Source organism: Barbus barbus (assembly GCF_936440315.1).
Source record: "Barbus barbus genome assembly, chromosome: 19".
Taxonomy (NCBI): domain Eukaryota; kingdom Metazoa; phylum Chordata; class Actinopteri; order Cypriniformes; family Cyprinidae; genus Barbus; species Barbus barbus.
Genome location: NC_136747.1, coordinates 28,611,954 through 28,628,078, shown reverse-complemented (window position 1 = coordinate 28,628,078; position 16,125 = coordinate 28,611,954). Strand labels below are relative to the sequence as shown.

Below are 16,125 nucleotides of genomic sequence, written 5' to 3'. Positions count from 1 at the left end.
AAGTGAAAGACTAACCATTAGGCCACAACTGCCAGCTATTTCCATTTACTAGACAATATGATACATGATATTATTCCACTTCCCAGGCCAATACAGACTTACAATGAATCGAAGAAATGAATGGACTGTTCTTATAGGAGACACCCCATATGTACACCTCATATGAAACATTACAGAAATGTGATATTTCACTTCAGAGGCCTTTCAAGAGGTGTAATCTAGTAAGTAGAAAAATAATAGCCATTTCTTGCACTAAGGCACCTCAGGGGTGTGCCCAATCCTGTGCCCTGACATCTATCTTCAGTGCTCCAGCACACCTGTCTGTAATTATCAGGTGCTCCTGAAGATCTTAATTAGTTGGTTTAGATGCGTTTAATAAGGGATGGAGCTGGACTTTGCAGGAAGGTAGATCTCCAAGAAAATAATTGAGCACAACTGGTTTATGAGGTGTTGCCAATTTAGCAACAAAACTGGTGACTTCTTGGACAAACCGTATCTTATTTCTGAGACTCATCGATATGATGTAATCTAACAACAGGCTTTAGCTATTGGTGCATAGTGAGAAATGACTGTTATTTTTCTTCTATTTTGAGTTTGGATTCACACTTTATATTAGGTCTGCTGATAGTGTAGGTGGTGAAATAACTTGGAATAACTTTGTTTTAACAATGCTACTAACATGATTTAGCATGTTGCTGGCATGTTTTGATATGGTGCTAGTGTTTAAATATACTTTATGCTACTGTACAAAAGTTTTGACCCCTCTATGAATGCTTATGGGACTTTTAATAATTCTGGTTAACAAAAACCATTAGTTAGTTCAGATAGAAAAAATATACAGCAAACAGGGTCAGACCAGTCCGAAGGACTGACCTGAGTTTGATGGTTGTAGCCTGAGATCTAGGAGGAGATACTAACTAAATATGTCTCAGAACAAAAAGAAGAAATAGTAGATCAGTAATGAATCCTCCGATGGGATCTGGTAAAGGGACTGAAGCTAACAATTTTAAGGTCAAATATGGGGAAGAGAATACTTAACTCTGACTTGTGTGTAGGATTTGAATAGTACATATAATTACGAAAAAAATTGGATTGTGTAAATGGAAATAAACTAAATTGAGATGGGAGAAAGATAAATGGTTGTCGATGTGTACTGTAGCTTGAAATATTCTTTCTGTTACATAAGCATTTACAGGTAGTGCTTTAAGTGTATCTGACGCAAACCACAACTGACGAGACCTGTACTGAGAAAACAACACATTTTATGATGGCGCTGCACGCAGATGTTTTCACAACCCCACCGGAAAAGCAGCAGGTAGAAGCTACTTAAAGGAAATGAACAGCAGTGTGGTTTAAGGCTTTGCACTTTGTGCAGAACCCTTACGAGACATGAAAAAAATCATTTTCTTCTGTGTACTTTGGTTTGGAAATATGCTAATTAAATCCAGTGGTAAATAATAAAACTTGTAATTATTTGAATTATAATTATTTTAAACATATGAAAACATTTATTATTTTAAACCATAGGCTAGATAGTAATTCTTATCAATGTCTCTTCAGATGCATCATCTTCTGATCTGTTAAGGGTTCAGATGGGAGAACGCATCAGTCTGAACTGCAGCATGAGAAACCGACATGAAGTCGCCTGGTATCACCTCAGATCTAAACGATTCAATCTGTTGATTTCTGCACAGACAGACATTACTGGGAAACAATTTCTGACCACTTACAATCAAAATCCTACTCGTCTGAATATTATTGCAGACACATGGATTACCAGAACCGCACTGGTTATTTCTGGAGTAACAGAGTCAGATGTGGGTCTTTATTTCTGTGGAACAAAGTCTAACACACCACAGATGTTCTTCGACAAACCCATCAGCCTAGAGATCGAGGGTCGACATGCTGAGGATCAGTGTACTGGTAAAAGATTTCATTCTGACTTTCATTTACACCCTCATTGAGTTGTTAGTGAAGGGAGGAATACAGTATGTAAGATAAGCCAGCCAGGATGAGATTTGTATTTTTTATTTTTTTGCACATAGTGTAAATTGTCAGATCACAAGCATACACTATTCAAAATGTCGCGGTTGCATAAACTACTTAGACTAGTCTTAAAAAGTTAATCATCTAAAAAAAAAAATATTTAAGACTGGTCATAAATTTTTAAAGTCAGTTATAAAAGGGAGAATGGTCCAATTTGAATCCAAAAAGTAAGTCCTTGGCAAATTACTTTGGCTAACTACTAGTTGGTCAAACTAGTTCTTAAGACACAGTCTTAACATAGTGGTTATGCAGCTGGCCCCATTTCTGAGCAAATAGTGTCTGTGCAAACAAGTCGACGATATTGCCAGAAATTAAGCATCACCAACTAATGCGACAGTGGCAAGGAACCAAAACTCCAATGGTGACAAAAATGGAGAAAAAAAAACCTTGGGAGAGACAAATTTGCCAATCGGCTCAGAAAAATCAGCTTAAGTTTTCATTCCCCACTGGCAGATATTTGTTCTTGCTTTAAGCATAAACTCAATTTTGTTTTGGATTTGAACTTTTTTTTTTTTTTTACTCAATTTTGATTTTTCAAAAGACATCACTTTATATCTTCATTTTGCACAAAAATACTGACATAAATATTCTCTTTTCAGTACATGCAGCATTGAATTTGTACTCCAATTTAAGGCCTTAATTTGTGGGAGGGTGAATTAAGACTTTTTAAGACCTCTGTTTTGATGGCTTTCTGTGTTTGTGATAAAGTGGCATATTTACATGTCTTTTTGTAACAGAACTGCCAGTAGAAGACATTGACAACACAGGTAACATTTTGAGTGTTATATTGTTTGTTTAGTTCATTTTTCATGTTGTAACTGACCTGTACAGTAATTCTCCTGTCTGTCTTTAGACGGGGTGACACTGACGGAGAAGGTGCTGATGTTCGGTGGTGTTGGACTTGCTATTGCTGTGTTTTTTGTGGCTACAGTCGTTGCAGGAGGAATCATTCACTATCACGGTAGGCAGAAAGGATGGGCTGCAGCCAGACGCTCATCTCATCTACGCTCAGTTCATCATCACAAATCAGCTAAATGACACATTTATGTGCTTTAATTTAAAGTCCCTGAACTTTGCACTGCCAGTAAAATCAGCATTGCTGTAGGTTACCACAAATTAAAATAGAAGCCTGTTGCTCAAATATCTTTTCCTGTTGACCAGATCTACTTTCACTTTAGAAAAGCTGAGATGTCAACTTTTTCAGCACCAGTGAAAATTAAATCTTAAAAATTCAGTTTTTCTGTTTTGAATTTTAAGCATTTTTAAGTTATCTTTGTTCATTGTCACCTAATGTGATCTTGCTTGGGGATTTTAATATTCATATTGATAATGCAGGTAGTGTATCTACAAGAGATTTTTTTTATCAAGCCTGGACAGCTTTGGTTTAAAACAATTTATACATTCTCCTACCCATTTAAAAGGTCATACGCTGGATCGCGTGTGTTGTTCAGGTTTATTTCCTTATAATTGCACTATTTTTGATGTGTCCAAATCAGATCATATACTGATGTCCTTTAATGCTCATTTACCTGTATACAAGCTCAATCTATGTTGTTCTTGGAGTCAGTTTGTACAGCTGAAGCAGTTAACAAAGCCTTATTACTGTATGTTACTACTGGGGTTCTGCAGGGCTCAGTTCTGGGTTCACTCTTGTTTATTATTTATCTTCAACCTCTTGGTAATATTTTTAAGTAGTTTGATATTCAATTCCACTGCTATGCTGATGACACCCAACTTTACCTATCCTCCAAACTCAACTCCACTCTTCCTCCATCTATCCTCTCGGATTGTGTAGCTGAGATGAAAGAGTGCTTTACATCAAATCTTCCTAAAATAACAGTAGTAAGACTGAAATTTTTCTTGTTGGCTCAAAACAACTATCTGGCCAAGTTTAAATGTTCCTCAGTGAACATTGGTAATTTTCCAGTGTCTGTTTCTAAACAGGTTAAACCTGTGGGTGTCATCTTTGACAGTACTCACTTCTGAGCCTTCAGTCATGCAGCTCCTTTTTTACAGAACTCAACACCACAGGATGTGCGAAACACTGAATATGTTAGTGTTTTTAAATCTCACCTTAAGGCCCAGCTTTTTAGGCAGGCTTTTATGAGATTGCTTGTATGCTTGTATCAGGTCTGTCCCGGCTGTAATAATGATTATTATTGTTTAACGTTGATTGTTTCATTGTAAGGTTCCTTGAGTGTCATGTAAAGCACCTATAAATGAAATGTACATGAAAAAAAGAAAAGAAAAATAAATTGTGATTAATGTCTGTGTGTATTCAGGTTTGTGCAGTTCATTTGTGCTTATCAGCGATATTCAGATAAACAGCAAGTGTTGCTACGGTCACTTTCTTTAATGCAGCATTTATGAAATTTAACATACATAATCAGTATTCAAACTTAAAGTTACAGTAGTATGTTTTAGACAACTGCAGATTTATATTTAGAGAATAAGCTCAAACATAACAGCAAATATATGCTTGAATATCATTAGACTGTATATTTACGTATTATATATATATAACACAACTGTATATATGCAATGATGTCAGATCTGTTCTCACAGTTTCAGAAAAACAATCAGTTGTACAATGAATAATCTTGATTTCCTGACTGACTGTAATAAGATCATGCAACTAAAACCACAGAAATATAAGGTGAAAACAAACTGAGTATCACTGACAAAAGAAGAGTATTATTCATTCTAAAAAAAATCATTTAAACAAGTATAATAGAAGAAAAACATTAGTAAGAGTTTATCACTGAATATATGGAAAGATGGAGGAAGATGCTCCTCTTCAGAACAGTGTGTATTTACAGCTACACTATAATATATTTAGAGATGTTTAGTATGTACAGAATGATGCATTATTAGTGTATTATTGCAAGTATTAAATGGAAACATTGGCCGATTTAATTCTTTTAGCACAGAATTGAAAAATTATGAAACATTCCTGTGTGTCGAGATAAGCGATATATAACTCCTGGCAAAAATGATGGAATCACTGCACTTAGATGTTGTTTACCCAAATGTTTTACTTCAAAGCAAATAAACGAATCACAGATATGACACAAAATAAATTTTGTTTAATAATTCAACATTCTGGCTATGTGAAACATACCTCAAACAAATTAGATTAAACTCTTTTAATTAATGGAAAATTATTTTCAATATCAAGTACAGGAAAAAATTATGGAATCATTAAACAAAAAAACACAATTAGTACTTTGTTGCTCCTCCTTTGGCATTTATGACTGCCTGAATTCTTTAGGGCATGGACTTCACTAACAAAAAACAATATTCTTCATCAAGCTGGTTCCAACTTTCTTGAATAGCGGTTGACAGATCAGCTTTGCAGGATGGAGCCTTGTCATGGACCAGTTTTTTTTCAATTTCCACCATATATTTTCAGTCGGATTAAGATCCGGACTGTTTACTGGCCATGTCATTTTCTGTTGATGGAATGAGAAAAGTGTCCAAAGTTTCAATGTAAACCTGTGAATTGACTGTTGAGGTAAGGATAGCCATTTCCCCTTGTCATTTACCTGACATGCAACCCCATATTATAAATGAGTTGGGAAATTTGGTTGTTTTCTCCAGGGAGTCATCTTTATACATTTCATTAGAACGGCACACGACAAAAGTTTCAGCATCATCTCTTGCAGATTTGTGATTCATCACTGAATATTGCTTTCTTCCAATCATCCATACTCCATGACTGCTTCTCTTTAGCCCACTATAACCTTGTTGTCTTCTGTTTAGGTGTTAATGCTGGTTTTCATTTGGATGTAAATCTAATTTCATTCAGCTGGTTTCTTACAGTTATGTCACACACCTTGACTCCTGTTTCTGCCCATTTCTTCATTTGTTCTGTTGTGCATTTTCTATTGAGCTTTCTATCTTGACTCTTTAATGTCTTCCTTGGTCTGCCTGTATGTTTTGTGTCATATCTGTAATTGGTTAATTTGTTATAAAGTAAAAACATTGGGCTAACATCTTCTAAGTGTGGTGATTCCATAATTTATGCCAGGGGGTTGTATCAGATGATACTGAAACTTTTAAAGCTTAAGTGTTGTTTGATAAATATCAAAGTTCATAATTACAGTTCTATGGTAGAAATTTCCAATTATATGTTGCACATAGTAGTTTGATGCAGTAAGTAGCAACACGTGTACTGATATAGAGATTATTTTTCAATGCTTTTCATTGCTCTGGAATAAAAGTGGAAGACTTTGCGGTTTAGTGTCTCTGCACAGTGGTCTGATTATAAAATATAAACATCAATTCGACATGTTTTAAACTCTGAACAAACACGGATTCTGTGTTACAGTTTCACAGCAGTCACATGACCCATCCAGCACAGCTGATTTAGGATCAGATTTCAACGCGCATCAGATCACATGATCATGGACCTGTCAGGCAGAGAAACAGGTGTTTCCTTCAAAATAAAAGTCAGAGTGTTTAATAAGTTAATTATTAAATTCATTTGTGGATTATTAAATAAATAATTCACAAGATTATATCAGTCGCTGAACATCATACACAACCCATTCTCACTCACTAGGCGTCAAAAACCGAAGCATGGTCAAGCGCCTTTAGGCTCACTGTGAAGATGCCAAAGGTGCCCCTCGGCGTCGCTATATCGACGAACTCGGACCTGAAGGGCATGAGATGTTTATCGCTATGAAATCACATTCAAGAAGTCTCATTCAGCACACATAGCGATATTTGGCATCAGTTTATGTGTACAACACATGTTTGTTATAAAATCTATTGTCTTTTGATTAATCACATTAGCACCTTATTATTCGCTGTATTATATCTGTCAGCCGAGGCTGATTGTGCATTTAACTAAATGAACACCTGCTAACTAGGGTGATTAAACGCTATCTGTCACGTGACGTGATCTTTGATCAGTTAATTATTCATATCGGGTTCAAAGATATAAGTTGTATTTGTACTAAAATCATGGTAACCACAGTAGCTGTGGTTTTACTGTGATATTTGAAGTTAAAACACAAACATGACATACTTTACCATGATTTAGCACAGTAACTGTGGTTTTGCTGTGATATTTGAAGTTAAAACAGAAACATGACACACTTTACCATGCTATTTACCACCGTAGCTGTGGTTTTACTGTGATATTTGAAGTTAAAGCACATTAAACAGAATACCTTCCATGCTATTTACCACAGTAACTGTGGTTTTACTGTGATATTTGAAGTTAAAACACAGACATGACACATTTTACCATGCTATTAGCACAGTAACTGTGGTTTTACTGTGATATTTGAAGTTAAAACACAAACACGACACACTTTACCATGCTTTTACCACGGTAACTGTGGTTTTGCTGTAGTAGTTTTGGTAAAAAGCACAATAATTACAACGCTTATCTTGTTTTTACTGCCATAACTTTAGTTTTACTGTGATACGTATAGTAGTAGCTCAATAACCACCAAACTTACTATGGTTTTAACACTATAATGTGCTTTTACAACAAATATCACAGTCATCACAACACTTACCATGATTTTAATACATTTTTTATGTAAAATCCAAAAACCATAATTTAAGTCCCTCTGGCTCTGATGGTTCTTGAGTCCACATCTCCTAAGCTGCAGAAAATACCTGAGTTTGTTGAAGAAAAAAAAAAAAAAGTTAAAGATTTTAAATTGGCAACAAGCTTTAACCAGTGTGCATGAAATTATTTCTCAATGAAGGGTAAAATGATCTTTTTGCCCAGCAGAGGGCAACCTAAGACAGGGAGTCACCGCCACTGGGTAGGTAGTTGTGTTGAGATGAAGCTTTGAAGCCAGATGTGTTGAAAAGTGGTTAATTTCTCGAGGCTTGCTCGTTCTAAAAGTACTTTGGTTTAGTCCCCTTAGATCTGTACACACTTGAATAAAGCAACATTATCTCTAGTCAGAGGTCACGACCACTACTAAGCTATAAGCAGACCAACTTTACTTTTATAACCAATACAAGACATAAAATTCTCAAAAATAAATCTGAGTAAAAGATGCATACCTGACCTCAGAAAAAACTCTGTTAACTTCTTTGCTGATAGAAGACTATTAATACACTTTTGGGTAGCAGACAGAGGTTGTATTTCCTTCCTTGTAGGTGGGAGGGGAAGAAGTGCCTCATTCTCTTGGGAGTGATGACTATTCCCTGCAAATCCATCAATCAATATGATCACAATTCTCACCTTCCAGTAACTAACACATATGAAACATGAAGCTAATAAATAGATTATGGCTTTTCATACATTTATGCATCATTATATTCAGTGTTGGTAATTAATAGAATATATGTGACGTTGCTTATTTAAAAAATAAAATATGAGAAAGTGTGTTTTGTTACAGTTAAATTCTAAATGTGTTCTAATCAAATTACAGTTACATCAGGAAAGTATTTTAAATTATCAAAAACATCAAAGCTACTAAACTTGAGTAATCTATTGATTTGGTAATGCAATTGGGGGGGTTGGGTAGGTCTGGTTTGGATACCATATCTTTGAACTGATTGGTGTTGTTAGCACTGAACACCAGAACAGTGTTGTGTATTGTTGCACTTCTATGAACAAATTTATAATCATGTGCAATACACAACACTACTTATTCTTATATTTGGCATGCACACAACTCTTATTCACATTCCCTTGCATTTGTAACATGCATGTGTTATGTATTTTATGTATTCGCTTATTTTATTTATTTTAATCTGTGTCGAGTCGCTGTTATTCTATGCAATGGAAACTTCTGTCATCGAGACAAATTCCTAGCAAGCATCCTTAGCTGAAAAAGCTCATTCATTCTGATCTGCTTTAAAAGAACCCACATGGAAAGAACCTATATGAGGATATATGCGCATATATGATAACATATATGCTGCATATATGCGTATATATGCCACATATAGGCAAAATTGAGGTGCATATATGTGCATATAAAGGCCATATAGGTCTCCTGTATTGCTTCTTTATAGCCACATATAAGCCCTATATGTACATGTAAATGTAAATTTCGACATTTTGGGCTTTTATTTATGTTGTCTAGCAGCTATGGATTTTAATAATTTTACTAATATATAGGTAAACATATAGGTGCATATATGCACACATATATATACATGCATATATGTACCTATATAGGTACATGTATGCACGTATATGTGTACATATATGTACGCATATAAATGTGTACATATATGTGCATATATGTACATATATGTACATATATTATAGGAAAACGGCCAATTTTATATATGTCACATATATTAAAAACATATATCAAAACCTATATTAAAACATATATGTTTATATAGGTTATTTCCGTGTGGGAATAACCAGTAGATGGCAATGATGACTCATCATATTTTGCTCCTTTGTGGGAAACACGAATATTTCCAGCTGAGCTCGATACTTTCAGTTTTGTTTGAGTCTCGCTAAATGAAATGAGTGGAATTTTGACGCCAGAACAAGAGAGCCATATAACTTTCACAATGTAAGTATTTATGTTTTAAAATATTCATCCGAATTGTATGTTTTTTGTTGTGTTTATGATCGTGAACATATTAATGAATGTGTCCTTTAGCCAGATTATGATGGTAACGGTTATTATGATTTTTATTTCTAGCGGTTATTAATCTAATTGCTACATTTTTCAATTGATTTCTCCGACGAGAAGATAGTTTGGCGGCAGGTCACTGCATATTGTTTCTATGTTGGGTTGATCATTTTAAGTATTAGTTTACACTTAAATAATTTTTTATAGCCTTACAAACATTCAGATTACAGTTCGATGTTTCTTATCGGATATTATATTCATATTGGTTAAATCTAGAATTGAAACGGAAGGCTGTAATCGACTGTATGGTGCATGGTCAATTACCTAATATAACATTTCATCACTCAGCGAGGCATTCGTGTGTAAATGTCTTTATTATGTGTTACGGTATGTAACAGCTGTCTGTCTGTATTCTCATCAGGCTGAATCTTCTGCTGCTGTTTTGCTTCATCTATCATAGCGGTCAGTGTCATTTGTGTTTATAAAATGTCAGTTGTTTTGATTTTCAGTTCCAGCTAGAGTTATTCTAGTTGTTATTTATTTTTATTTTTCTCTGTTGCACCACTGAGTCAAGTTCTTTTGTTGATGTTTGTGGATTAATGCTGGAAATTCCCCAGCATACTGTCATCATTACTCATCATGACATCATTGATCTATCCATGCAGTTCATTCCAGTTCATTATAACACTGTTTGGTCAGGATCTGCTGTCATGAATGAAGCTTGTTTGTTTGCTCTGATAGACCATTAAGACACTGGTGACACTGATTTCAGAGAATGAACAGAAACATATATTTTTCATTACTGAAACTTTGTATTGAATGAATCTGTATTTGCAGGAACCACCACTATACCTGTGACGGGGAAAAGAGGAGGCAACGCCACACTGACATGTGAATACAAGGCTGGAGAGATTTCAGATATTCGTTTAATTCGTCACAGAAAACGCATCCACTTTGCTATCATCCCCGTTTGTCCGAATGAAGAAGATAAACGTGCGCATGCCCGAGTATGTAAAAAAGAAGCATGTGACATCGTCATCAAGGATCTGATCTTCAGTGATGCGGGGAAATACATCTTTAGATTTAATTACAGAAATGCTCTGACAGAGCTGAAGTACCAGCTTCATATTTATGGTAAAGTCAAAACTGATCAAACCATCAGCATGCACTTTCTGGATTTCCTAATTTTGTGGTATTGCATGCTGGACTGTAACCATCAGAGTCAGTGAATGCGACGCATCCTGAATAATATTGGTTAGTGGTCACCAATAGGCTTTTCAATGGCTGATTTTTATATGATTGCATCTGGTTCCATGAATCTAAACATGTGCTCATGGCCTTGATTAATTGAGACAATAATAATAATGTCTTTGTTTCACCTTAGATAAGATCTATGTGAAAATCGGTGAGAAGCTGAAGTTGGATGTTCTGTTGTCAAACGCTGATAAAGTGCTGTTTCAGAGCAGAAGAAGCACTAAGTGGAAGGAGGTCTGGAAGAGAGGCCATGGTGTTCAGAATGATCAGCTGAATGACAGAGATGGAGACCTGTTTATCAGTAACTTTACAGCCAGTGATGCAGGAACATACAGAGTTTTGGACCCTGAAGGAGAGATCTTGATCACAGTGACTGTTGAAGGTGAGAAAAAAATCAGGATATATGGAAATATTATTTTTTTAAGCAATATTGTTTTTCATTTTGAACTGACTAACATTTTATTATCTTGTACAGAATCCCCAGGAAATAACGTACCAAATGGATCCAAACAACTCAGTAAGTTAAACTGGAGACATTAAGAGCTTTACAATATATTTATACAGTGAGCTTAAAACTAAAATACGTCTTCCTTCCCTCTCTAGAGCACTGGATTGGACCGTCTGGGCTGCCTGTGTATTTTTGGGTGTTTTTTTGGTGGTTCTGCCTCTTTTAAAAAAACAAAGATACATATTGATGGAGGTCTGAGTAGGTTCTAACTTTGATGAAGAACTATTTTATAAGTTTAACACCCTATTCAGAAGGTAATTATTTCTCATGGAAATGTAAGTTATTTTCAGTATTTATGGTGGTATGTGATTTTATTGCTGTATTATAATATCATATTGTAATATCTGTATTTTTCTCCCACCACTTGTGTAAAAATCCCTGTCCGAATTACCTACTGTTTTTTTTACCAACACTAAAGTCATGTTGTAATTTAATTGCCATCCGTATCCACATATGAGTTTACAAGATGGGATCAATTCAGAATTCATTGTTTAAATCCTGTTTTTACCACTGCCGAGCAATGAATGGTAACTGGTCAACACATATTGAAGCTTGGTCAGGATCCCTTTGGCGTCATGTTTTAACTTACTGGGATTCCCATAGACTTCTGACCGGAGCTCGCAGCTGACATTAGACGTGCATACTAGATGAATAGACTACGATAAATAGGAATAAAAAAGAAAAGGCTACAATAAATTAGTTACGGCAGGGTGAGTCGATTGGCGGCCCCCAGGTCATATTTAACAGATTTTTGTATTTTAAAAACCACTCGTTGCCTGATATCAAAGTGCATTCAGCGGTGACTTTAACAACGCTCCAGCGAGCAACAGCAGTGAGTGTTTTCCTGGGTAATGCTGGTATTTTTGTCGGAGGCTTGTTGATGATGGTAAACGTATTTAATGTGCTGTGATTATGTTTGGTTAATCAGTGATTAATCAGCGCAATGCAATCAACCTATTATTTATGTATTTGTTTATTTATTGATTGATCCATCGATTGATTGATTATTTATTTATTATTTTTATTTATTAATTATTCCATCAATCAGTGGTGTTTCACATCTGGATTACATTCCTCATGTAGAACCTACTCAAAGAAAGAACAATATTTGTATGTATGTATTTATTTATGTACTTATATATTTGTTTATTAATTTATTCCTTAATTTTCATGGGCATTTTATATAACAGAACTCTTTCCTGTTAGAATGCAACAAACTTGCTTGAAACTTTTACTTTCACTTTACAACATGCGTCATGTCAGGGATCAAAACCAAGAAAGATATATGCCCAGAGTACCTCCCAGTGATCATCACATAAAACACAATGAAAAAAACCTAAATGAATTACTATAATTTAACAGCTTTTAACAAATGAAAAAATAGGCCTGCACAAGTCCAACAGAAAAACATTCTGATAAGATTGCTTTTCAACAAGAAGCACTTCAGAAATAGTTGAAATGGCATTCATGGGGAATCATGCTGGCCTAGAACAGGTTTATGCAAATGTTGGGGGTGTAACTAATAGTGATCCTGACTGTTACGTCACAGTCGGTGTTATGTTATGATTCGCATATTTTTCAGTGGTCTTTTTTATTCACAAGATTTACATAAGAAGGAGGAAACGATGTTTGAGGCTCACTGTATGTCATTTCCATGAACAGAACTCTTATTATTCAACTATGCCAAGGTAAATACAGTTTTCCATTCTATGGCACCTTTAATATTGCTATAATTTCAGGTTTATGGTCTTTTTGTGTTCTTTCAGTCTCTTATTTAACATGGCTTTTCTTGGGGCATAAGAGGGAACATTAAAATTTTCTATGCACTATGTTGGGTTACACTGAGGTTATTTACAGATGTCCTTATTCCAGTGTAACTATACATTTAAATACTGAGTAATATTAATTAAGTACATGTACTTATATGGTTAAGGTTAGGATAAGGGTTTGGTTCAGGGTTATTTGCATGTTATGCATAAATTTACTGTTATTATAATAGAACGTGTAACAAGGACACCTTAAAATAAAGTACCCTATGTTGTTCCATTCTACTGTCTGTTTATTTAAACACATCTTAATAAATGACTTTGTCTGTGCTTTAAAAGTTTTGCGACTCTTTCCTTTGATCACTGTGGGTTTTTGAAAGCTAAAGCGACTGTGACCTGTTCAAAATTGCAGTGTAAGCTTCCTGTCTTACATTACCTTAGAAAAAATGACTTCTTCCTTCAAAAAACAACAGAAAACCTATGCACTTAACATGTTTTAACATGAGACTGATATAATACATTTACATTACATTTACATTTAGTCATTTGGCAGACACTTTTATCCAAAGCGACTTACAATTGGGGAATACAAGAAGTGATTCCTCTTGAAGAGGCAATCAGACAGAGGAAGTGCTCGTAACACCAAGTCTCAGTCATTGTTCAAATAAGTACAAGCTAGCAAGGGAAGGAGAGAAAGATAGAGGGAAAGATTAAGGTTTTTTTTTTTTGAGTCTAGGATGAAGTCAAGTACTGCCGAAAGAGATGAGTTTTCAGTTGTTGCTTGAAGATTGACAGGGATCCAGCGTTCCGGATAGGGGTGGGAAGATTATTCCACCAGCCAGGAATGGTGAACGAGAATGTTCTGGAGAGTGATTTTGAGCCTCTCTGTGATGGTACCACAAGGCGTCGCTCACTAACAGATCTCAGACTTCTGGAGGGGATGTAGATTCGTAATAGTGAGTGGAAGTAGGAGGGTGCTGAGCCTGTGGTCGTTCTTTAAGCAAGCATCAGTGTCTTGAACTTGATGCGAGCTGCCACTTGTAGCCAGTGCAAGGAGATGAAGAGAGGTGTAACATGAGCTCTTTTGGGCTCGTTGAAGACCAGTCGTGCCGCTGCATTCTGAATCATTTGTAGAGGTTTGATTGTGTTTGATGGCAGTCCAGCCAGAAGAGCATTGCAGTAGTCCAGTCTAGAAACAACAAGGGCCTGGACAAGAAGTTGTGCAGCATGCTGTGTCAGAAAGGGCCTGATCTTTCTGATGTTGTGTAGTGCAAACCTGCAGGATCGAGCAGTTTTTACAATGTGCTCTTTGAAGGTCAGCTGGTCATCAAAGATTACCCCAAGATTTGTGACCGAAGTTGATGGGGTAATTATTGATGAGCCTAACTGAATCGTGAAGTCATGTTGTAGAGTCGGAGTGGCAGGGATGACAAGAAGTTCCGTCTTTGCCAGGTTGAGCTGTAGTTGATGTTCTTTCATCCATGCCGAGATGTCCGTCAGGCAGCCTGAGATCCGTGCAGCTACCGTTGAGTCATCTGGTTGAAAAGAGAGATAGAGCTGCATGTCATCGGTGTAGCAGTGATAGGAGAAGCCATGTGCATGAATGATGGGACCCAGTGACGTAGTGTATGTGGCGAAGAGGAGGGGTCCAAGAACCGATCCCTGAGGAACTTGATGTGGTTTGCATACCTCCCCGCCCCAGGCCACCCTGAAAGACCTACCGGTGAGATAGGATTCAAACCAGCGAAGTGGAATACCAGTGATGCCCAGTGATGAGAGAGTAGACAGGATAATCTGATGATTGACAGTGTCAAAAGCAGCAGGAAGATCCAGCAGAATGAGGACTGATGATTTGGACTCAGCCTTTGCAATTCGCAGGGCTTCAGTGACTGAGAGTAGCGCAGTCTCTGTTGAATGGCCACTCCTGAAACCTGACTGTTTAGCATCCAGCTTGTTGTACTGTGAAAGAAACAGTGAGAGCTGGTTGAAGACAACTCGTTCGAGTGTTTTCGATACGAATGGAAGGAGAGAGACAGGTCTGTAGTTTTCTAAAAGAGAAGTGTTTAATGTAGTTTTTTTTGAGCAGTGGGGTTACACGAGCCTGCTTGAATGCTGTGGGGAAGATGCCTGTGAGGAGAGATGTGTTGATAATGTGTGTGAGTGCCGGTAAGAGTGTGGGAGAGATTGTTTGGAGAAGGTGTGAGGGGATTGGGTCGAGAGGACATGTTGTAGGATGACCGGAGAGGAGAAGTTTGGATACTTCTGCCTCGGTGAGGGGACAGAAGGAGAAGATGGGAGTTTGAGCAGTGGATGAGGATGATTGGAGGTCCTGTGTGTTTGGAGTTGAGAACTGGTTACTGATTGTTCTAGTTTTGTCAGAGAAAAAAAATAATAATAGAACTGGAGTCCATATAAAGTTATACACACAAAATATATTGTATATTATTTATACAAAAACATGAAAAAAAGTTTTTTTGTAATATGGTCAAAATTATTAATATTATCCATGGACTTACAAATCTATACACATTTAGTTGCTATGCAAGCTAAGAGAGCACATTCAGTGAAAACATGATGATTTTCATTACAGCACCTAGAAGTCTGATTATGTCACGAATCCTGACCATGCACTTCCGTTCACTAGCCACCAGAGGTCACTCGTTCACCACACGGACTCATACACAGCTGTTCACAATGATCACGCCCACACCTGAGAACCATCTCGCAATCACCATCACCCAAACACACACTATATAAGCCATGGACTTGCTCTTGCTCTAGGCCGAGTATTGATCTGCGTTTAGTGCTCACCTAGCGCTAGCTGCTTTACCGTGCCATTCCGTGTTTCTGTTTTGTTTCTGTAATTGTTAGCGTTTATCACTCATTCCGCGATAGCAACTTTACAGAGCCATTCTTATAGTCTTGTCTTGCCTTGTTTATCTTGCCGTGTCTGACCCTGCCCGTGTTTCCTGGATTT

The 16,125-nt window shown here is 36.5% G+C and overlaps 2 protein-coding genes across 2 annotated transcripts; both read left to right on the top strand.

The window, feature by feature from the left end:
* The first annotated feature begins 1,297 nt into the window (after positions 1–1,297).
* On the top strand, positions 1,298–4,315 carry LOC306885541 (uncharacterized protein). The gene is made up of 4 exons (XM_079442139.1): positions 1,298–1,315; positions 1,561–1,923; positions 2,784–2,813; positions 2,900–4,315. Exons 2-4 carry the CDS (start codon positions 1,593–1,595, stop codon positions 3,082–3,084), a joined length of 546 nt encoding a protein of 181 aa, XP_079298265.1. The 5' UTR covers positions 1,298–1,315; positions 1,561–1,592; the 3' UTR covers positions 3,085–4,315.
* Positions 4,316–9,480: 5,165 nt separating this feature from the next.
* On the top strand, positions 9,481–13,481 carry LOC306885011 (uncharacterized protein). Its single transcript, XM_079441317.1, has 6 exons — positions 9,481–9,557; positions 10,042–10,082; positions 10,458–10,874; positions 11,005–11,256; positions 11,350–11,391; positions 11,478–13,481. Exons 3-6 carry the CDS (start codon positions 10,850–10,852, stop codon positions 11,546–11,548), a joined length of 390 nt encoding a protein of 129 aa, XP_079297443.1. The 5' UTR covers positions 9,481–9,557; positions 10,042–10,082; positions 10,458–10,849; the 3' UTR covers positions 11,549–13,481.
* Positions 13,482–16,125: the final 2,644 nt, after the last annotated feature.

Excerpts from the sequence above, each read along its gene's own strand:
- LOC306885541 (XM_079442139.1), top strand. The coding sequence starts at position 1,593 with ATGGGAGAACGCATCAGTCTGAACTGCAGCATGAGAAACCGACATGAA. Across the intron at positions 1,924-2,783 it reads TGCTGAGGATCAGTGTACTG|AACTGCCAGTAGAAGACATT; the intron begins GTAAAAGATTTC and ends TTTTTGTAACAG. Across the intron at positions 2,814-2,899 it reads AGAAGACATTGACAACACAG|ACGGGGTGACACTGACGGAG; the intron begins GTAACATTTTGA and ends GTCTGTCTTTAG.
- LOC306885011 (XM_079441317.1), top strand. The coding sequence starts at position 10,850 with ATGCGACGCATCCTGAATAATATTG. Across the intron at positions 11,257-11,349 it reads GATCACAGTGACTGTTGAAG|AATCCCCAGGAAATAACGTA; the intron begins GTGAGAAAAAAA and ends TATCTTGTACAG. Across the intron at positions 11,392-11,477 it reads AAATGGATCCAAACAACTCA|AGCACTGGATTGGACCGTCT; the intron begins GTAAGTTAAACT and ends TTCCCTCTCTAG.